The 21063-nt window shown below is 63.3% G+C and overlaps 2 protein-coding genes and 1 long non-coding RNA gene across 16 annotated transcripts; all 3 read left to right on the top strand.

Moving 5' to 3' along the window:
* The first annotated feature begins 902 nt into the window (after positions 1-902).
* Positions 903-15991, top strand: PIGQ (phosphatidylinositol glycan anchor biosynthesis class Q). 14 transcript variants are annotated; one of them, XM_086376555.1, is made up of 13 exons: positions 903-954; positions 1339-1744; positions 2776-2824; positions 6806-7504; positions 8990-9121; positions 9202-9322; positions 10689-10815; positions 11015-11168; positions 11299-11410; positions 11976-12056; positions 12537-12651; positions 13933-13994; positions 14692-15991. In XM_086376555.1, the coding sequence occupies exons 3-13, from the start codon at positions 2787-2789 to the stop codon at positions 14842-14844; spliced, it is 1794 nt and encodes a 597-aa protein (XP_086232681.1). In that variant the 5' UTR covers positions 903-954; positions 1339-1744; positions 2776-2786; the 3' UTR covers positions 14845-15991. The 14 variants fall into 14 exon arrangements, 10 of the variants coding, with proteins under 10 accessions (XP_086232681.1, XP_086232679.1, XP_086232678.1 ...); XM_086376553.1 differs by lacking the exon at positions 903-954 and having other exon boundaries at positions 1684-1819; XM_086376552.1 differs by lacking the exons at positions 903-954; positions 1339-1744 and adding an exon at positions 2274-2355.
* Positions 1213-2323, top strand: NHLRC4 (NHL repeat containing 4). The gene is made up of 2 exons (XM_086375607.1): positions 1213-1246; positions 1383-2323. The coding sequence occupies exons 1-2, from the start codon at positions 1213-1215 to the stop codon at positions 2321-2323; spliced, it is 975 nt and encodes a 324-aa protein (XP_086231733.1).
* A 1877-nt stretch (positions 15992-17868) lies between the features above and the next one.
* LOC147345733 (uncharacterized) lies at positions 17869-20801 on the top strand. Its single transcript, XR_015154938.1, has 2 exons — positions 17869-18408; positions 20489-20801. It is a non-coding gene; the product is annotated as an uncharacterized LOC147345733 (long non-coding RNA).
* Positions 20802-21063: the final 262 nt, after the last annotated feature.

Raw genomic sequence — 21063 nt, 5'->3', positions numbered from 1 at the left:
AGCGGGGGGAGGGGTGCCCCAGGGACCCTTGGGCCCAGCTAATCGCTTCTCTGCCTGGGAGCTGGCCACACCTCTGTGCCCACCCAGGAGTGGCCCCAGGAGGGCCGCTCCTGCCTGCTCTCGGCTCCCCAGGCTGGGTTGGCCGGGCTGGGGCCAGTCGGATCAGGACTGCAGCTGCCCATCAGCCGTGGCGACAGCAGATAGCATCGCGCCCACCCCCAACAGCCTCCAGAGCTGGGGTGTAGGTGGCTGGGTAGGGAGTGCTATGGGTTACAGACACGGGCTGAACCCCACCCTCAGGGGCTTCCTGGAGGGGCTTAGGGGCTGAGGGCTGACCCACGCATGAGGGGTCTGGAGAATCCCCAGGTCCCGAATCTGAGGGAGCCCCCTCCCACTTCAGCCCCCCATTAGCACTCCCACTTCTTAGCACCCACTGGACAGATGTAAGCCTGACTCTGCAAGAGGTGTGTGATCCCCGCATCACAGGTGCAGAAACAGGACCCAACCTGTAGCCTGTGCGGGGGTGCCCCCACCCTGGGCTCCGGGGAGTGAGCTAGCCAGCAGGCGAGGGGCACAGCCCTTCCCTCAGTCCTGAACTTGTGGTCTGGCTGGAGGACGGAGTGGGTGCTATCCCCTGAGGTGGTGGCAGTAGAGGCCCTGGACCCCTGGGGAGGGTGGCTGGGTGGACCTTGAGTGCAACCAGCCAGACAGGTTGAGGAATGTCCCAGAGGCCAGTGCAAAGGCCCCGAGGCGGGAATGCGGCGCCGCTGGAGGGTGTCTGGCGGGTAGCAGCTGAGTGCCAGGCTCTTTCCTTCGGGCTTCCTTGGGCTGCAGCTCAAAGGCCACCTGGCCAGAGCTCTGCCGGCCCCTCCCTGAGGCCAGGTGGCTCCTCCCACCCCCTTGAGCTCTGGTTTCCAACAACACAGGCCTGCGGCCCAGGGAGCCTGGTCCCAGGTAGGAGATCCCTCCCCCCGGCCAGAGAGGCCTAGGAAAGGACCCCTACTTTACCCCTCAGGGCTGGAGGTCTCCAACAAGGCCCCGTTCCTCTGCCTTTAGAGAAACACTGCTCATCTGTCACCCCTACCCCACTTCGGACAGCGAGGTGCCCCGAGCTCTTCTTGAACCTCAGAGCGGAACAGCAGCCATCTGGGGGTCGTGTGTCTCTCAGAACTGTGCTCAGGGACCACAGCTGGGAAAACAGGGCCCAGATGCATGACTGGCAGTCGGGGCGTGGTGGGACAGTCAGGTCTATAGGTCGAGAGGACACCAGGGTGCCAGGAAGCCGTGTCGGGCCCACAGCGCTGCCCGGGTCACGGCAGGCTGTTACTTGTCTTGCAGCCCCACGCTTGGCTGGACTGGAGGACTGGCTCAGAGATGCTGAGGCTGTGACGGCGGCCCATCGCCTGCTCCCAGGCCTCCTGCTTGGACTTCCTGGGCCTCCCCGACCAGCGCATCAGCCACGGCCCAGGGACGGTGCCCCGCACTGGACCTTCCCGGAGGCCCTGCCTGCTGCCGGTGGCCCCGGCTGCTTGGGCAGATCCCAGTGCCTGCCGCAGCTACCGGGGGACCCCAGGGCCTGCACTGCTCCCCAGATGGCCTGCTCTTCCTGACAGCGGGTGCCGCACCCTGCGTCCACGTGCTGGACCTCGAGGGACGCTCCATCTGCCACCTGCCCTGCTACGTGCCAGGGGTTGGGGCTTTTGTACCGGAAGATGTGGTGGTGACAGCTGCTGGGCTCGTGGTGGTCAGTGACCTGGTCCACGGGGCTGTCCGTGCGCTCCAGCACACCACCCAAGCCCCTCAAGGCCGCTGGGTGACGGTGGGCTCCTTCTCCGCCCCCCGGGGTCTGGCTGTAGATGCCTTCGGCCGCCTCTTGGTGACAGACTACGTGCCTGGGGCTGTGCACAGCTTCACACTGGGCCCTGACTTGGCGCCACTGGCCCCTGCCTCCCTGCTAGGCCTGGAGGGCCCCTGCTGGGTGGGCCTGGCGCCCGACGGGGGCCTGGCTGTGAGCGAGGAGTTTGGGGACGTACAGCTGTTTGGCAGTGCCCGCCAGCCCCTGGGCTCCCTGGGGGACCTGACCGGGCACCCCTTTGGCAGCCCGGCAGGTGTGTGCACTGACGCAGCAGGCGGTGTCATTGTGGCGGACCAGCGGCGGCGCCAGGTGACCCTGTTCCGCCAGGCCAGGGAGCCCATCTGCCTGGTTTCCGAGGGGCTGAGGCGGCCCCTGGGTGTGGCCTGTGGGCCCCAGGGCCAGCTGCTGGTGGCAGACGCAGAGGACGGCGACATCAAAGTGTACCAGTCCCACCTGGAGTTGGACTGATACTGTGGGCTTGAACCGCAGCGCCCCTCTCTGTGCGTGGCGTAGCCCCCTGGGCCCAGACCATGATGGAAGGAATGTTCAGGTTTCTCAGAGTTCTCCTGGTGTGGGCCTCGCCCTCCTGACCCTGGACATTTGCTGACAGTCCTGAGCCCCGTCATACCGGGCCCTGGCCTGGACTCCTCTCCTTCTCCTGGGGAGGATTCAGATTCAGGGGGCAGCCGGAATCAGCTGCCTCCAGCCCCCAGGGTCTAGGAGGCCTGCACTTTGGGGCCAGCAGCTGAAGCCTGGATGTCTCTGGCGTGTTGGGCCAGCCGCCAGCGCTTACCCGGGCCGGCTCTCCATTCAGTGCTCCAGCCCCAGCCTTCTAATCAGAGGGAGGCAGGCAGGGTAGGTGTGGCTGGGCTGGGCTGGGCTGGGCAGGGGTGCGGCTCCTCACTGTCCCCTGTTTTCAGAGGTGCCCTGGATGCCGAGACTCCTGCAGCTTCTCTGGGCCCAGCTGAGGTAAGAGGGGGAGCAGAGGACGGGCCACCTGGAGGCACCCTGGGGTGACACACAGCTGGGTTACCACCCTCCATGCTCCGGGCCCATGTGAGACTGTCTGACCTCCTGGAGCTGGACCAAACAGCTCAGGCTCATGGGCAGGGGGAGAGTCCCGGGCAGTAGTCAAGAGCAGGAGAGCCTTCCTGTGAGCACAGACAGAAAAACCAGGCTGGGGGTGCCGAGGAGTGGGGTTCCTCAGAGTCTGGGCCCAGCCAGGCTCCCAGCTCCATCAGGGGCCCCCGGGGTGGGCCACGCCTAGTCTGGCCCTGGGCGTGGTGAGGGGGTGGTCTCAGGGTCCATCTGTGTGTCCTGGCTCCTGAGAGCATGGCCCTGGATTAAGTGGGTCAGAGTAAGGAAGTGCGGGGAACAGGTGCTGCGTCAATGCTGACGGCTGCTGCTGAGTTAGGGGTCTTGTTCCCTGAAGAAGAGGGGGCCAGAGGCGCCCCCCAACCCCCATCCCAGATGGCTTCAGCCTCTGGACTGGCCCTGCAACTTCAGGGGTCGCTTGGCCTCTGCAGGGAGCAGAGTGCTAGGGGGCCAGCCCGGAGCTGAAGAGGCAGTTTCTTCTGGGACCCCTGGCGCCCCACCCCCTCCGGGGCCTGGGGGTCCTTTAACCCCGCGGTGATGGGGCAAGGTTGGATCTGGAGCCCTCAGACGAGGAAACCAGGGACAGGGGAGGTCTGGACGCCGTGGTGGGGAACTGGAAGGCAATGGTTTGGGGGACACTGTAGGTAGACTGGGGGGGACAGAAGCGCTGCGACGGGGAGAAGGCTGTTGTGCGCAGCGCGTGGGGAGACAAGGCCGCCAGAAGGACCGGGGCACTGCGCGGGTCGGCCGCCGGCTCCGGGACCGGAACGTTGCGTGCGCGGAACGCTCCGGCGGGGGCCAGCGGGCAGCCCGGGCGCCTGTGCGGCGGACCGTCGCGCGGCAACGCCGGGAGCGGGCGGAAATGGGGCGCGTGTCCCGCGGCGCGGCCGCGGCGGGGCTGGGGGCCTGGAGCGCCGCCGCCCGCCTGGGCCCGCCCGACGCGGTCCCCGACCCCAGCCGGACCCCGCCGGCCCAGTGCACGGCCCCGGTGAGCACCGCGGGGGAGGCCGGCGGCCTTGGGGCGCGACCTTGGGGGTCCGCCCCGCCGGGCTGTGCGCCCAGGCCCCGCCGCGGCGGCCGGGGAGCCCGGGGACCTCCGGAGCCGACGCGGGCCTCTTACCTCTCGGAGCCCCTGCTTTCTCAGCCGTAAAGTGGGGGCGCCACCGGAGGCCGGTAGGGGCGGCGACGCCAGGTTCGCGGTGGGCCACGGGGGCGCTCTGGCGGGGCGTCTGGAGCCCGGCCCTGTGCGGTGAGGGGCGGCCGGCTGGTGCCCTCTGGCCCGCCCCACACGGTCCCGCCGTGGACCCGGTGGAAGGGCATTCAGGGTCAAGGGGACTCGCCATCAGCGCTTTACCGTCGTCTCTGACTGCGGTACAGGCCAAAACCCAGAGCCCTGGGTTCGTGTCCTTTCTTCTGAAAAGAGAGGGGGAAAGCCCTCTTTAAACACAATCCTTGTTGTTTTTAATCGCAGACATAAGGAGTACAAGGAATTCTTGTGAGCTACCAAGGGCAGTGATCAGGAGACTCCCCAGAGGATGGTTTTAGGCAGTGAGGGGTCCCTGGCCAGTCATAACTGGGTGTTTGCCCTGAATCAGTTCTGGCGGAGGACGACAGACTGCTGGCTTCACAAGGTAGATGGTTAAGTTCAGGTCGTGTGGAGAGGGGTGTCCCACAGACTGTTGCCTGACCTGGGATGGTGGGCTGGGTCACAGGGCACCTGGTGTCCTGGGTAGCAGGCAGCTTTCCCGGGCTTGTGCCCTTGTCTTTATCGCAGTTTTTAAAAATGCACACGGTGCCGAGTTACTGCCCCGCTTTCTCCCATCTGCACCTCTGCTATCGATTGCCTGCTCTTTCATCTTTTTCTGGCTGTCTGATCTGAGCAGACTTCTTTGTGTTGGTCCCTCCCAGAGGCTGAGGTGGGGGTGGGGATGGAAACTTGCCCCTCGATTTAAGAGTTCTTTCTCACTGCCCCACAGATGGGAACACCACCCTCTGCCCTCTGCTGCCTTCCCCAGACATGAGGAGCTCTTCTTCTCCTTTCTTTCTTTCTTTTAATAGGTAAACTTTGTAGATGAAGCATAGAACACACAAAGTGCACAGATCGTATGTGTACAGCTCGATGAATTTTCTGCAAGTGAAACCACCGTGTAACCAGCTTTGCCCAGAGCATCTGCTCACTGTTAGGCCAAGTGTGTTTGTCTTCTGACAGTAGCAATGGGCGGTTTTCTTAGCTCCTGTGAGAGGAGTCCCCAAGCAGGGGACCGTGATCCTGTCAGTTGGCTGACCTGGTGTTTGCAAGTGGCTGGTGCTGAGAGGCTTGTGCTGTGCTGGCCGCTCCCCGTTGGTGGTCAACATGCATTGGCGGGACTCACAAGCAGAATGCCTCTGTCCCTTTTGTGATGCCCTTGACAGGTGTCAGGAGACAGGGCAGTCCTTGATGCCCCTGCCAGTGGCCACAGGGACTTGGCCCGGGGCTGCCTTTGGGCTCCAGGTCTCCCTGCAGACGCCATGTTGCCTGCTGTCTCTGATCTCTGCAGGGAGGGGCATTTGGGAGTCTGGTTGCTGCTGGACTCAGGGGGACCCTTTCAGTCAGAACCCATAGCGGGGAGAGGCCTCTCCCTCCAGCCCGCTCTGGGCTCCCTGGAGGGGAGGAAAGTAGCTGCCCCAGTTGCCTGTTAAGTCGTGGGCGTGTGAGGCCCCCTCCAGAGCTCCCGACTCTCAGGAAAGGGCTCCCTCAAAGTCATGCCTCCTCAGCCTCGCTGTCCCCCTGTCCCCAAGGGCCTGGTGAGCCCGGGGGCCTGGAGGGCCAGGCTCAGTGAGAGGCCTGTGTCCCTCCTTCGGGTGTGGCAGGGCGCTGCTGTGCGCTTTGTGCTGACAGTGGGGTCGTTCGTGTCTGGGAGGGGGCCAGAGCCCCAGTGAGCCCTCACCAAGGCGAAGCTCCTGCCCGCCAGGCCCGCCAGGGTGGGACGTGGAGAGCTCCTGAGAGTTGGCTCCGCAGCAGGCTGACTCTCGTGCAGGGTGAGGCTCGCAGCCCCGCAGGACTCAGAAACCGCGGCCTCTTGGGGAGGTTGTTGCTGTCCAGGATCACGTGAAGGCTGGGGAGCGCCACCCCCATCTCTACAGCCTGTGGGGGGAGGTCCTGAGGGAGGTGCTCAGCTGTGACAAGAGGGTGGGGGCCCAGGGAGGGGTGGGCCCCATGCAGGGGGAGGCTGGGGCAGGGTGGATGCCGGTGGATCCCAGCCTGAGCACCGAGGCTCCCCAGGGGCTCACTCTGGCACCAGGCACGTGCCCAGGCATCTTCTGGGGCCCCCACACCAAGGCTCACAGCTGCTGGCAGTGGGCACGCGCCTGACTTTCCTCAGCTCAGCAGTGATTTGTTTAGATGTGCATCTTTGTTCTTGCTAGCTTAGTAAGTCAAGCTTTGAGATGTTTAAATTACTTTAATTGTTAATGAGATTGTAGATTTTCCCTTGTGCTGCAGTCAAAAACCATAATCAGTTCTTTAAAAACAAAAATTTAGCCCTGTGCTCAGCCCCTAAGTGGCGCTGAGTTTCAGGTGCTTGTGTCTGGAGCAGGGAAGCCTGGCCCTGTCTCTGGGTGGGGGTGGGCGTGGCCTGGGCCTGTGCACACTGCAGCCCAGGGCGGAGATGGGCAGCTGGGGGCTCCCCCGCCAGCCTTGCGACTAGACCTGAAGCCGGGTTGCCCCCATCTGTGGGCCCAGTGGCCACGTGGATGTGTCTGTCAGGGTCGTCTGAGCCACAAGCTGTGGCCAGAGCCTATCTCCCCAGCACTGGCAGCCACCCTGGGCCCTCACAGGACGGTGGTGGCTCTGAGCTGAGCCCTCCTCTTTTCCAGCGGCCCCGGCATGGTGCTCAAGGCCTTCTTCCCCACGTGCTGCGCCTCGGCAGACAGCGGCCTCCTGGTGGGACGGTGGGTTCCAGAGCAGAGCAGTGCTGTGGTTCTGGCTGTGGTGCACTTTCCCTTCATCCCCGTCCAGGTCAAGGAGCTCCTGGCCCAGGTGCAGCAGGCCAGCCAGGTGGGCGTGGCTGTGCTGGGCACCTGGTGCCACCGCCGGCAGGAGCCGGAGGAGAGCCTGGGCCACTTCCTTGAGGGCCTGGGCACCCTCTTCTCCCACGAGCCCTGGCTGCAGCTGTGTCGGGAGAGGGGCAGCAAGTCCTGGAACTGCAAGGCCACCCGCCGGCAGGGGCCCGCGCCCCTCGCCCCTGCATGCGAGGACCAGGTCATGCTCATCTTCTACGACCAGCGCAAGGTGCTGCTGTCACGGCTGCACCCGCCCGCAGCCCTGCCCGAGCGCCAGGCTGGGGATGCCACAGCCAGCGCGGGTGGCCTGGCTGCCGTCTTTGACACAGTGGCGCGGAGTGAGGTGCTCTTCCAAAGTGACCGGTTCGATGAGGGCCCCGTGCGGCTGACGCACTGGCAGTCGGAGGGCGTGGAGGCCAGCATCCTCGTGGAGCTGGCCAAGCGCGCGGCGGGGCCTGTCTGCCTGCTGCTGGCCTGTCTGCTGTCACTGGTCTCCGCTGCCAGCGCCTGTCGGTAGGTGTCCCCGGGGCAGGGCGGGTAGGTCGGGCCCACAGAGGCCAGACGGGCCCTTCTGAGGCCCACGCTGCCCCCGCACCCCGGTCTTGTCCCACGTCCCGTCCCCAGTGGGGGCTGCTCTCTCGGTGCCTCTTGCTCTGGGTGAAGCCAGGCTTCCCAGCAGCCTCGGTGGTTGCGTGGGACCCACTGGGGAGGGGACGCAGTGAGCCTCAGACAGCTCAGGCCTCAACAGGGAACTTAGGTGCTGGGGAGACCTGGGCTGTTCCGCACAGGGACTCCTGTTGGTCTCCCGGCATTTGCCCACCCCGTTCCCTGGCGCTGCAGGAGTGGCCGCACTGGGAGGCTGCGGGCAGTAGCCCCTCACTGTCTGCTGGGGGCTGGTCTCGGGCTTCACCAGAGCACTCCTGGCTGTGGGCCCTCTCCCTGTGAGAAGCCCCCCAGAGGCCCCGCTGGGTGTGGAACAGCCATGCCGTACCCCAGATCAAGGGGTTTGGCCTCAGGTCTGGGGACGGGCCTCGCCTACTCCCCAGGGGCTCTGGGGGCACCTGGCCCTGTCCCCACAGAGAGACCAGCAACTGTGTGTGGGCAGCACCTTAGGTTATAGGGGCTGCTAGTGTCTTGACCTTGAAATGAGTCATGTGACAGTGTCTGGGCTTGCCTGGGGGCACTTTAGAGAAGAGACGTTCCTTCGCTTTTGTTGGCTTTCAAAGAACGCAAGAACAGCTGCTTGCTGCTCGAGTGCCCCCAGTCCCGAAGACCCAGAGGCAGGCGCTAGGCCTTGGTGGCCATCAGGAGCCCCAAACATCAGTGTGAGGCGTGGCTGTGGCTGCAGGAGCGAAGTCCTGGGGGGCTGGCCTGGGCCTTGGGGAGACCCTGCCCATCGCCTGCCTTCCACTGGGTGGAACGGGGGTGTGCTGACTGCATTTCTCTCTGGGAGTTGGGTCAAAGTCTAAACCTCCAGGGTCAAGGCCCCCTCCCCCCGGGGCCCTGAGCGTGCTCCTTTGGCGGCCCTGCACGTGGCAGGCGCCCCGTCGGCCCCTCTGGCCAACAGCAGGGCTCTGGGCTGCCCCGGACTCAGGCGCTGGGTTTGCCGTTGGACGCTTGGTTCACATTCGCTTGAGAACACATCCTCTCAACGTCTGCAGGTCTGTGAAGCGTCTGGTGCTTCCTTTGCTGCGTGAGGGGTCAGTCGTGTTGGGCTTGACCCTGGACACGGTCGTCTGTCCAGCAGGTGCTGAGCTTCAGTGCTTGGAGTTAGCACCTCGTGTTCCCAGTTGATAGGAGCGACTGTGACCCCCACTGGGCTACCCACAGGGCCTCCCCTGTGTCCACAGCCCACGGAGTTCAGCAGTGTGGCCATGGGTGTTTGGGGCCGCCAGGGCCTTTTCCCTTTGCATGTTGAGGGGTAGTAGCCGTGACTGCGGCAGCCCCAATGCAGGGAAACCCGAGGTCCCGAAGGCCTATTGCCTCCGTGCCCCGCAGGGTGTTCCGGCCGTGGCCACTGTCCTTCATCTGGAGCAAGCTGTCTACCTGCGAGCAGCTCAGGCATCGGCTGGACCAGCTCACGCTCGTTGTCAGTACCCACAGGGCCGAGGGCCCTGCCCAGCTGATGAGGTGCGGGCGCTGTGGGCCCCCTGCCCCCCACTGACCCCTGCGGCTGCCTGCACACTCACGCCCGCTGAACCTGCTTCCAGGAAGGCCAACACGCTGGTCTCTGTGCTGCTCGACATGGCCCTGGGCCTCCTGCTGCTGTCCTGGCTGCACAGGAAGGACCGCTTTGCTCATCTGGCCGAGGCACTCGTCCCTGTGGCTGACGTGAGTTGGCGGGAGGGCCCCGGCTGCTCTCCAGCACCTGCTTCCTGGGGGTGGGGCGAGCCCTTCCTGGGAGCAGCTCGCAGCGGGCCCACCCGGTCCCCTCACAGCCACTGTGTCCTGCGGGACCCGTGGAGCTGCATAGATGTGGGCCCTGTAGCTGGGCCACCTTGCTGCTGCTGGCCTTGGCCTTCCCGTCCTGACGGTGGCCATCTGGAGCCCCTGTGCAGGCTTTGCAGGGGCACCACCTGCCTGCCAGGCCCAGGTCCCAGCGCCCCGTGGCCCCGCTGTGCGCAGTCGTTTCTGCTCTCCTGGCCGTCAGCCCAGGCCTGTGCACGGTCAGCGGGTCAGTGTCACGGAGACCCCGTGCCTCCAGGCTGCTCTCTGTGGTGCACTCAGCCTCCCGTCTGCCACCCCCCCGCCGGTTCTGTGGCTCCCGCACTGAGGGCCAGAAGCCCCGGCTTCCTCTCCCAGCCATGGCCGCCTGCCTGCTGTCCGTCCACACAGGCTCTGAGTTCTCTCTGCCGTCTCAGCACTTGTATCGGGAGCTTGTCTTTTTGCCCAGGGCAGCCCCTCAGCACCCCTCCCAGGCCTCTGGGGCCCTCTCGGCCCTGGGTGTGGTCAAGCCGCTGAGATCTGACTGTAGCATCCTTGTGGGCTCGGCCACTCCTGCTATCATTAGTCTCCAGTCACAGGTGGGCACTGGGCCTGCTGGTGGCCAGGACCCCACAGGGCAGGAGCCCGCAGGCCAAGTCCCGTAGCTTCTAAGGGAGGCTGGCCCAGGAGGGAGGAGGGGGGACCTGGGGGCTGGGAGGGGGCTCCGCCACTCCACCCGTTTTATCCTCGCTCTGCCTTTCGGCCAGTTTTATCCTAGGCCTCTTTTCTGCAGAATTGCTCAGAAATATAAATATTTAATTTAAAAATGAAAGCTTCTTCCTGCTGCCAAGCTCTTACCCTTTAAATATTAAATAAACTCTATTTATAAAGAACATTCTGTTCCCTTCTCACTGCCCCAGACGCAGCAGAGGCCATCACCCAGGGCTGGGAGAGGCCTGTATGCAGGCAGGAGGGGCTGGCAGACAGGGCAGGGACAGGGCGCCTGTGGCCCCCCATGGGTACCGAGGCCCAGGCCTGAGGGCCCGCCTGCCGTGCTTGCACCGTGTTCCTCCTGGGGTGGCCAGGATGGGGGTCGGCTTACTCGCTCCTTGTGAGGCCCCGTGCCAGACCCTTACCCCTCGTCATTCTTCCCTCCGTGGGACCCTTCAGCTACCCCACCCCTGCCCAGCTCATGCGCCCCTGATGAGCTTGAACCCCCAGGCTCATGTAGGGTCCCCAGGTGGGTCACCGGGTGACACCCCCATCCTTGCAGCGTGTGGCCGAGGAGCTCCAGCATCTGCTGCAGTGGTTGATGGGTGCGCCCGCCGGGCTCAAGATGAACCGGGCGCTGGACCAGGTGCTGGGCCGCTTCTTCCTGTATCACATCCACCTGTGGATCAGTGAGTGCTGGCCAGCCCCGCGGTGCGTGCCCCGGGGACAGAGGCCCAGCTGAGGGGGAATGGGGCCTCTTGGCCTCTGCTTCCTGTCGGCCCAGCACCCTGTGTGTGGAGCTGGGCCACACCTCAGGCAGCCAACCTCAGGGAGGACCAGGGGCTGCAGGACCCCGGGCACCCCTCAAGGCTGACCCCGTCCTGCCAGGCTACATCCACCTCATGTCCCCCTTCATCGAGCACATCCTGTGGCACTTGGGTCTCTCGGCCTGCCTGGGCCTAACGGTCGCCCTGTCCATCCTGTCGGACATCATCTCCCTTCTCACCTTCCACATCTACTGCTTCTACGTCTACGGCGCCAGGTGGGTGTGCCGCCACCCCCCCCCCGCCCCCCGGGGGGCTGGCGCGTGCAGCCCCGGGCCCTGGGCGCAGACAGGCTCCCGGGCCGGGCGGGTGTGGGGTGGCCCCCACCCTGACGGGAGTGGTCTGCAGGCTCTACTGCCTGAAGATCCACGGCCTGTCCTCGCTGTGGCGCCTGTTCCGAGGGAAGAAGTGGAACGTCCTGCGCCAGCGCGTGGACTCCTGCTCCTACGACCTGGACCAGGTACCAGCTCCGTCCAGCCGGCCTTCGGCCTGCGCCGGCCCATGCAGTGGCCCGGGCATCACAAGGGGCAGCCTCGCTCCTGCTCCGCAGTCCCCAGGGGTTCAGGGAGCTGCAAGGGGCAGGGTGTACACGGGGCCATAACGGGGCAGAACTCGCCGCAGGCGGGGACAGACCCTGCTCCGGGAGGCTGCAGGACAGCAGGCGCTGGAGGTGAGTGCGCATGGGGCCTGGCTCGTCCTGTTAGCTTGTCCACACCCGCCACAGGGACCCTGAGTGCTGCCATTCAGGGTGTTCTCTTCCTGCCTAATTTTCACCCCCCTCCTGTCTAGTGTATGGGCTGCACACCTCTCAGCTGGTCCTGTCTCTACCCACTCTCTGCCCTTGTGTCACCAAGTCTGGAGGGCAGGCGTCCCTCCCAGGACTGGGGAGGGCTGTCCCAACTGGCATCAGGCAGCGGTGGGCGCTCCACCTCTGGACTGGCGGAGGGGCTATGGTCAGTGCAGGTGGGGGCGCCCCAGCGTGGGGCTCTTGCTGCTGCTGATGCTGGCATCCTTTCTCCTCGTAGCTGTTCATCGGGACCTTGCTCTTCACCATCCTGATTTTCCTGCTTCCTACCACGGCCCTGTACTACCTGGTGTTCACCCTGGTGAGCCGAGTGCCACGTGCGCAGAGTGGTGACTGCCGGCTCTGCCTACCAGCGGGCAGCTGTGGGCAGACCACCCACCTGTGCCAGCCACGACAGAGGGTGGCTGTTCTGGACTCTGTGTACTGGGCCCTGGAGTGGACAGGGGTCCACCCTGGGGGTACCACCCCCTACTGCCCCAGCATACGCCGCTGGATGCATGGAGGGCAGGGCTCTCCGTAGTGCGGGGGGGCGGAGTGTGGCCAGCAGAGGGGCGTGGTACCCGGGTGGCCGGGCCGAGGGGCCAGTGGCGTGTGTCCCTGGGTTGGAGTGCCCCATCTTCTGAGTGGGAGGGGGTTTCGTGACTCCTGTGCTCAGGCCTCAGGTTCAGGGCTGGGCCCCTGCACGCCCCGGGGACCTGTCAGGCCGCTCAGCTCAGGCATGTGCAGCATGGCTCTGGCCACGGTCCCAGGCCCAAGACCCTCAGCACTGTCTGTGCTGCAGCTCCGGCTCCTAGTGGTCACCGTGCAGGGCCTGGTCCATCTGCTCGTGGACCTCATCAACTCGCTGCCGCTGTACTCGCTTGGCCTCCGGCTGTGCCGGCCCTACAGGCTTGCGGGTAGGTCTGCGCGCTGGCCAGGGAGCACGCTTGGGGCCCTGGAAGCCGCGGTTTGTGTGGCAGGCAGGCAGGGAGCACAGGGCCCTGGTTCTGGGGCGTGAGCTTCAGGGGGAGCCCGCCTTCAGGTTCAGAGGCTGCACGCGCAGCCCTCCTGCCTCCTGAGCCTTTCCTGGGATGAGTGTGCAGTTTGCTCGGAAGCGTGCCTGCAGTGTTGCATGGGCAGTGCCTGTGTGTGGCTCAGAAGAGAGACGTGTCCCCTGTGGCTGTGAGGCTGTGTGCCTGCTGGCGTCCCTCCACTGGGGGCTGGCCCCCCAGAAGACTGCTGCCTGCTGCGGCCACACTGGCCAGCCCGGCCACCCCCACTGGCCCCCCTGCAGGCAGAGGCCCCTGTCTGCATGCTGACATCAGCTGCAGGTTGGCCAGATGCCCCTGACGGGAGGCCGTCCCCACTGCAGGCACAGGGAGGCCAGACCCGACTGGTCAGAGTTGTGGTCCAGCCTACCCAGTGCAGGGTCTTTGAACAGTCGGGGAAACTGGGGGTTCCTGGCGTGGCCCCCGGGTGACCAGTGTGCCCAGGAGGCCCTGGGCTGGTTTGCAGCCAGCAGCTCGGCCCACCCCAGAGCTTGTGGCGGCTGCTCGCAGCCAGTTTGGAGTCAGGAGACATGAATGTGCGTGTTTGTGGGCTTTGGGCCTTGAGTCTGCCCACCGGATGTCCTCAAACCCTCTTTCCGAGAGCTTCCTCCGCTGACCCCCAGGTGGCCCAGGCTCCCCCAGTCCCCACCACACCTCAGCCCCCGGACCTGGCACCTCCCTGGCCCCGCCTGCGCTCAGGCCTGCGCAGTCCTTTTAACTTCACAGGAAAGGAAAGGCTGCAGATGCCGCCTCTTCTCTCCACTGCGTTGCCTTGGGGCCTCTTCATCAATTGATAATTAGCTCCTATTTCTCCTTTTAAGAACCTTCCACCTTGAGGATCCCCAGGCATGGGAGCCTACACTGCAGGCTAGAGTGTGGTGGGTCCCCGAGTCAGCTGTGCTGGAAGGCACTGTGATGAGCAGGGTGCCCACCCCCCAGTGGGTGCTGTGTCCACTCTAGGAAACCCCTGCCCTGCTCACAGAGCAGCACAGCCTGCTGGCTCTTCCCTGCCTGCAGACCCTGGGCTTTGGTCTCAGTGCGGTTCTGCCGGAGCTCTGGTGAGGGGCGGCTGCTGCCCATAACGTGCAGCCCTCCAAGGGGCGCACTGCGGGGACCGCCCCGCCTCACCGGGCCTCACTCTCCTCACAGCCGGCGTGAAGTTCCGGGTCCTGGAGCACGAGGCTGGCCGGCCCCTGCGCCTCCTGATGCAGGTAAGGCCTCCCTGCGGCCCTCGCGTTGCTGCCCGTGAACAGGCGCCCTGCTCACCGTGAGGCCCCCTGTTCTGGGGCATGTTCTCTGCCCCCCTGGTGGGGGGCCTCAGGGGCCCCGGGGAGACTCCCCTGCTCCCAAGGCCTTTGGGCACCGTGACGCCCCCTCTGCCTGGGCCTTCCCCCAGCGTTGAATCCCTGTGGTGTGCCAGACACCCTGGGGTACCCAGGCTCTACCTGTTGGGCCCTGCGTCCCTGTGTCCTGCCTTGGGCCGGGGCTCTGTCTCCAGGCAGGATATCAGAAACGTGGCACAGGCCAGCCCTGTTGGGTTGGGGCCTGTCCCCCTGGGGCTGTGGGCCAGTTGCCTGAGGCGCAAAAGCAGCCAGGCTGGCCTGAGAGGAGAGTTCAGAGGCTAAGGAGCCTGTGTGGTTTTCTGGGGAGGCCTGGAGCGAGGTGGTTTTCAAGGAGTGAGTCCTGGAGCGGGGTCTCGGCCCCCGCAGCCAGGCCAGAGCAGAGCACTGCTGACTGAGGCCCGGGCCTGCCTGACCTGTGTGCCCCAGCAAGAGTGTGTCTGGCTCGGAGCCAGCCCTGCCCTGCAGTTGTCCAGCCCAGGGACCCCCAGGACAGCCTGCGAGGCCTGGAGAGGGAGTCCGGGGGTTGGGGCCATGTCCTGGCTGATTGCTGCCCTTGTGCTTCCAGATAAACCCTCTGCCCTTCAGCCACGTGGTGCGCACCTACCGCCTCCCCAGCTGTGGCTGCCACCCCAAGCACTCCTGGGGTTCCCTGTGCCGCAAGCTGTTCTTCGGGGAGCTCATCTACCCCTGGAGGCAGAGAGGGGACAAGCAGGACTGAGGGCCTGGCCCCCGGCCCGCCTTGCACCGCCATCTGCCAGGTGTCAGGGCGGCACACACCTCTTGCTGCCCCTGGTTGTCGGGGCCTCTGCAGGCCCCACCCGTCGCATCTCCACCCGACTCCGGTCCTGGGGGTGGTGAGGAGGGGGATGCGCGCAGTCAGCCAAGCCAGCACCCAGCTTCAGCACCATCAGCTCTGCCTCGGGGCCCCCTGCTGACCTGTTGTGACGGCACGGTTCACCTTGTCCCACCGGCCCCTGGACCTGCCCCAGACCCGGACGGGTGTGCAGAGCCTTGCCTCTGCCCGCTTTGCCTGTTCCCAGTGGGATGGGCCGGCGATCTTCCTGGCTGCTCCCCTGCACCCTGCCCTGTCATGGGTAGGGGGGCCCTTCCCAGGGTGCACTCAAGTAACCTCGAGACTCTGGCCCCCAAGCATCTCCTTCCCTGGGGGCTGCTCCCTGGGGTCCCCAGTGCCTTCCAGCTTGTCTCAGTGGGGAAGAAGCCAGCCAGTCTGGGGGATCCAAGCTGCTGCCAACCCCCAGCCCGGTCCAGCGGTTCCAGGAAGCTGGGCAGCAGTGCCTCTGGCACCGAGTCACACAGGGCTTCCTGTTGACGCTTCTGGGAAGACTGTTCTGCAGCAGGAGCTGCCCACAGACCTCTGGGTGTCTCTCAGTGAAGCCAGGCCATAGGGGGTGCCCCTGCTGGCAGCAGGGACCCGCCCACCTGGCTGCCCGTTCCCACCCTACTCCCTGCAGGATCAGGCTTGTTGGCTATATCTTCCATCCTGTCACTGGCCTGTGGCAGGGGCAGGCAGCCCCCAGGCAGGGGTCCCAGCGCTGGTCTGTACCTGCCTGGCAGCCACAGGCAGGACCTGGGTGTGGGTGTGAGCCCAGAGTTCCGGGGATGGGGGCCCTCAAGAGGCGGTGGCGTCATGTACAGCATGTCATCGTGAAGGTGGAGACGTGTGTGCAGCAGGCGGTGGGGCTGTGCCCCCGTCCACCCAGGCACTCAGGACTGCCCACCTGACACCCACGCTCCCCTGCTGGGGGCTACAGTGGGCAGGCCTGGGCGTGTCCCCACAGCCCAGGGTCAGGAGGGTGGGTCCTGGCTCTGTCTTTTCTGCCGGGACAATAAAGCCTCCAATGTGCTTGGAGTGCGCCACTGTGCCTTCATCAGCACTTGAGCAACGGGGTCTGGGGAGGTGCCCCTTCTCCAGGGGCGGGGGCCCCCACTGTCTGTCCTAAGACGATGACCAAGCTGGGGGGCAGTGGGCACTCCGCAGGCCTCTGCAGATGTGGGGGCTGGGTGTGTAGCCCCTTGAAGATGTCCTGGCGTGGATGGACGGACCCAGGGCCACTTGCTTTCTAGTTTGGGCCTTGCCCTGGCGTGAGGGGCTCCCAGAGCAGGACATGGGCCTGGGGTGCAGACCTCTGGGTAAGTGGGTAAGCTCTGATAAGCGTGTTGTTGCCTGAGACCTGGGACTCCACACACGGAAGGGGTACTTCCTGATGGACTCTTCCATCCTGCAGCTTCCAGGGCCCGCGGGTGACTGCCCTGAGCCTGCTATCCGGGCTGTGGGGGAGAGGGTAGAAGCCTGAAGAGGCCACTTGGCAACTTCCAGGCCAGCGTCTCCACCGGGGTCAACAGAGGACCCACGTGGGGCCTGGCAGACAGGACCACACCCCATGTTCTGCTGAGAAGGGTCTCCACCTTCAGAAACAGCATCTGGGGCCTGCCTCACCTCCTGCTGAATTCTCCCCTGCTCCGCTCAGCCTGCTGGGCAGCGGTAGCCACGTTCCCGGCCTTGTCAGGCAGCTGTCACTCGTTTCGGGTACAGGACTGCCTGTCCATCTCCCAAGGGCCAGGCCTGGCCCCAGAGCCAGCAGAGGGAACACTGGCCACTGGCAGCCACTGAGACACGCCACCTACACATCTCAGCTGCTCCCATCCTGTCTGGTCTCTGGACCTGTATGGCTTTCATCAGTGGCCCCCACCCCAGCCCAGGGCTCTGACTGCTCCTACCACGCTGACCTAGGGCTTTGTGCTACATACAACTCAGGCTGCCCTGAGAAATGGACAATTCCACTTTGATCTGGGGCCGCTACCTCCCTGACAGGTCTTCACGGCTGCCAACAGAGGAGGGCCCGGTGCTCTTCTGCTGCAGAGGTGGGCTCAGAGAGGGATGGCCAGCTGCTGAAGCAGGTGGCCTGAGGCCCACGGTGTGCTCACGCTGTAACTTCTCACCAGGAGACAGCCGGCACGTCACTTCGCGCCCTTCACCAGATCCCCGTGGCTCCCAGCTTCCTGCAGCCGCTTTGTTGAACTCATACTCTGATCATCAGTTGCCCCTAACTGTGCCCTGAAAGGCCCACTGGGCCTCCTATCTTGTGGGCCAAGGCCTGACCTACGTACCCAGTGCACGGTGAGGGAAAGGGAGACTTGAGAGGGGTGGGGCAGCTGCTTCCCCCTCTCCCTTTGCCCCCAAGCGTCCCCAGCCCCGCTCTGCCTGTCCTGGCACTGGGGTCCTTAAGATCCTGCCAGTCACTTCTTGGTAGCCTGTCCCTACATTGGGTTCGTCTGATGATCCTGGGCTTCGGCTCCTGTGCTCTTGGTGGGAACACGCAAATGCCACTGTGACCTCAGGCATCGCCTTGGGAGGAACACCGAGTCTGCCCATCCCTGTGAAGTCAGCCTGACACACCAGGGCTGCCTCTGCAAGCTGCTGTCCCTTCCACATGACAGTGACCAGTAGAGAGATACCACGGCCCCCTGTCCTGTCCCTCCTCCTGCTCTGGCCCACTGGTTGCAACGTCCCCTGCTGGTTCTTGCTGGGCGTGCACATACTCCAGCGCCCTCCATCTGAGGCACTTCAATGGGGCCTCTCTTGGCAGCAGGCCCAGGCCGGGGGTTGGAGGTTGAGTAACCAGCGGGCCAATTGTTGTGACTTGTGTCAGTCACTTGTGTGACTCACCCCATGGGTGGACCCCAGGCCCTACTCAGTGGGGAGGGGGAGACGCCACAGACCACTTCTTTGTTCCCCCTCTCTGGATAGAGGCTGGGTCTGGGGGCCTGGCCCCTATCCTGGCCCCAGCCAGTGGATGGGGGAACTGCAGGGGACACCGTCAGGCTCTTCACCAGAGGGGCCCAGAGTGACCCTTGACCACCCAGCACCTGGGCGCCTTTGCGGGGCTGACCCAGGACTTGTGAGCAGAGGGCTGTTCTGGGCTGCTGTGTCCTTGGCCTCAGGCTCCTCAAAGGTCATCCCTGCAGAAATGCATGAGCTACGTGGAGGCCAGCTCCTCCACCCACAGGGCCTGCTGGGCTCAGGGAACGGCACCCCTCCACCATCCCTCCCTTGTCTGGGCCCCCTGGCTCCAGACCCTGTGGGTTCTTGCCAAGCCCTTCTGCCCTGGGGCCAGGAGGTCAGAGGCCAGAGAGGACAGTGGCACTGGAAACTGTAAGTCCACAGGACAGGAGGCACCTGGGAGGCTGCTGCATCTTTCTCCCAGGACTGGACTCCGCAGACAGGTCTCAGGTGGCCGCGCCTGCTGCACAGGCTGTGCTGGTAAGGACCCAGTGGCCTCACTTTGTCCTGGGTAATGGAGAACCAGGGAGTGGGGGCCCCCAGTCCTGAGGTACAAAGGGTGGTTTTGACTTAAAATTCTCTTCAAAGTGGGATAACAGTTTCTCACCCACCATCCCTTCCAAGCAGCCTCAGACTCCAAGAAAGAAATGTCACCACCAGTGAGGAGTGACTTTCGAGCAGGGAGAAGGCAAGGCCAGGCAGAGGTGGGCTCCAAGGTTGGTGCAGTGACCTCTGCAGGAGAGGCTTGGCTTGGCTGCGGCTCCCCAGCCCTGCCAGCTGAGGACTAATGAGACTCCACCCACGGGCTGGCATTTCTGCGAACACTGTGTTGTGGGAGGATGTGCCTTGTCTTGGCATGCTGGCGGCCCTGTCTGCCATGGGCCAGCATCCAGGCTATGGCTGCTCTGTAGATTGAGTGAACCGGATGGCCCTGCTCACCCCCCTGCCCATGAGTGCCCCAGAGCTAGGAGGGTACCGAGCCTCTCCCTGCAGGCAGGTGAGAAAGGGCCCGGTGCTCACCAGGTGCTGTGCACCCAAAAGAGCGACCAGGCCTCCTTAGGAGGCCTCCCCAGGTGCCCCACCAAAGTGAAATGACAGAGTCCACACGGCTCACTGCAGGTTATCTGCAGCTTGTGGGGGTGGTCACTCAGTTGTGCCCTGGCCACGCAGAGGTCTGCTCCCTGTGAAGACCACCTACTGCTGGAGAATGGCCCAGGCTTGGTGACCCGCTAGGAAGAGTTGCTGGTGCCCTCTTGCTCACCTCCTGGACACGTGCCAGTTGAGCTGTCCTCAGGGCCTAGTTGCTGTGCTGATGTGCTTGTCCCCTCTGCATGCAGTCTTTCTAGGGAGCCCCAACACACGTGGCCTCTGCCAGTTCGGGTCCTTTTCACTGACTTACTGTTTTCAATGTTTTTATTAAGGCATACTTTACATATTACAAAATTCACCCATTTCAAGTGTACAATTCTTGAGTTTTACAAAATATTTGTATTTGGCCACGCTGGATCTTAGTTGTAGCATGTGGGACCTGACCAGGGATCGAACCCGGCCCTCTGCGTTGGAGCAGAGTCCTTGTCACTGGACCACCAGGGAAGTCCCTACAGTCACTGGGTTTTCAATAGCTTTACCAAGTAGTGTAACCGTCACCACTGTTAGAGCATTTTCATCATCCCAAAGAGACGTTGTGCCCAGGACGCAGGCACTCGCCGTTTCCCCTCCCCCAGGTCCTGGCAACCACTGATTACTTTCTGTGGACTTGCCTAGTCTGGATGTTTCATATAAATGTAGTAGGCATCAGCACTTTATTCCTTTTTAAGAATGAAAATCTGTTGTGTGGATACGCCACATCTTGTTTATCTGTTGATTTGCTGATGGATGTTTCAGTTGTTTCCACCTTTTGGTTACTGTGAGTAATGCTGCTGTGAACATTCATAGGCTAGTTTTTGTTTAAGAGTATGTTTACATTTCTCTAGGAGAGGAATTGCTGCATTGTATGGTAGTTCTATGCTGGACTTGTAAAAAATTTTGTTTATTTTTGGCTGTGCTGGGTCTTTGTTGCTGTGCAGGCTTTTCTCTGGTTGCAGAGAGAGGGAGCTACTCTCTGGTGGTATGCGGGTTTCTCACTGAAGTGGCCTCTCTTGTTGCGGAGCACAGGCTCTTGGCCTCCCAGGCTCTAGAGGCTTAGTAATTGTGACGCATGAGCTTGGTTGCTCCGTGGCATGTGGAATCTTCCCCGACCAGGTATTAAACCCATGTCTCCTGCATTGGCAGGTGGATTCTTTACCACTGAGCCACTAGGGAAGCCCATATGCTAAACTTTTGTTAACTACATGTCATGTGGGAATATGTTCCCGGGAAAATGTTTACTAATGAGAACACCACTCTCCATCCCCAAAGGAAACCATGTTGTCCATTTGGTGAGCATCCTTCCAGACTTCATCCTGTGCACACATTATATTTCTCTACACACAAATCTAGAATGAAACAAATTAAAACTTTAAAACATTCCTGTTAAAGTTACACTGGGTATAACTGTACTGTCATTTGTCTGTCTTCTCAGGTCAGTATTGTTCGCGGTTTACCTCAATGACTGAAGGGGCGGCGTAAACCTGGTTGATTTAATGGCACCCTATCCCGGGTCTAGGTGGTTTCACCACTTTCACCATCACTACAATGCTCTACAGTGATTCTTTGAGCTTGTTTCTGACAACTTCTCCAGGCTAAACAAGACACGGGATTATTAGGCTGTCCAACCTCCCTCCCAGAGAGCTGTTCCCCACATCGTGGCCCACATGTGACATTGCTGATCCAATGGGGAGAAGAGTATTATTTTGCTTTACTTTCCATCTTGAAGAGTAAAACTGTTATCTTCACACGGGTTCACACGCATTTCTAATCCATCCTGTAAACAACCCCAAAGTCACTTCCTCCTGGAGGCCCCCTGGTCAAACCTCAGAGCCCCACGCCCCGGCCCTCTTCCTGGGCCCCCCACCCGGTCACAGCAGCTCCGAGCCGGCAGTGCCATCTTCTCTGGAGCCGGAGGAAAACCAGCGCAATGAGCCCGCCATTCCGCAGAGTCCGGCCATCGGAGCCCCGCTGTTTAACTGCAGGCCTTGCCAGGGGAAAAGCAGAGGC

This window comes from Bos grunniens, chromosome 25 (assembly GCF_055505025.1).
Source record: "Bos grunniens cultivar Pamir isolate PY7600 chromosome 25, Bosgru_T2T1.0, whole genome shotgun sequence".
In the NCBI taxonomy this organism is placed as follows: Eukaryota; Metazoa; Chordata; class Mammalia; order Artiodactyla; family Bovidae; genus Bos; species Bos grunniens.
This window is presented reverse-complemented; position numbering and strand designations above follow the sequence as displayed.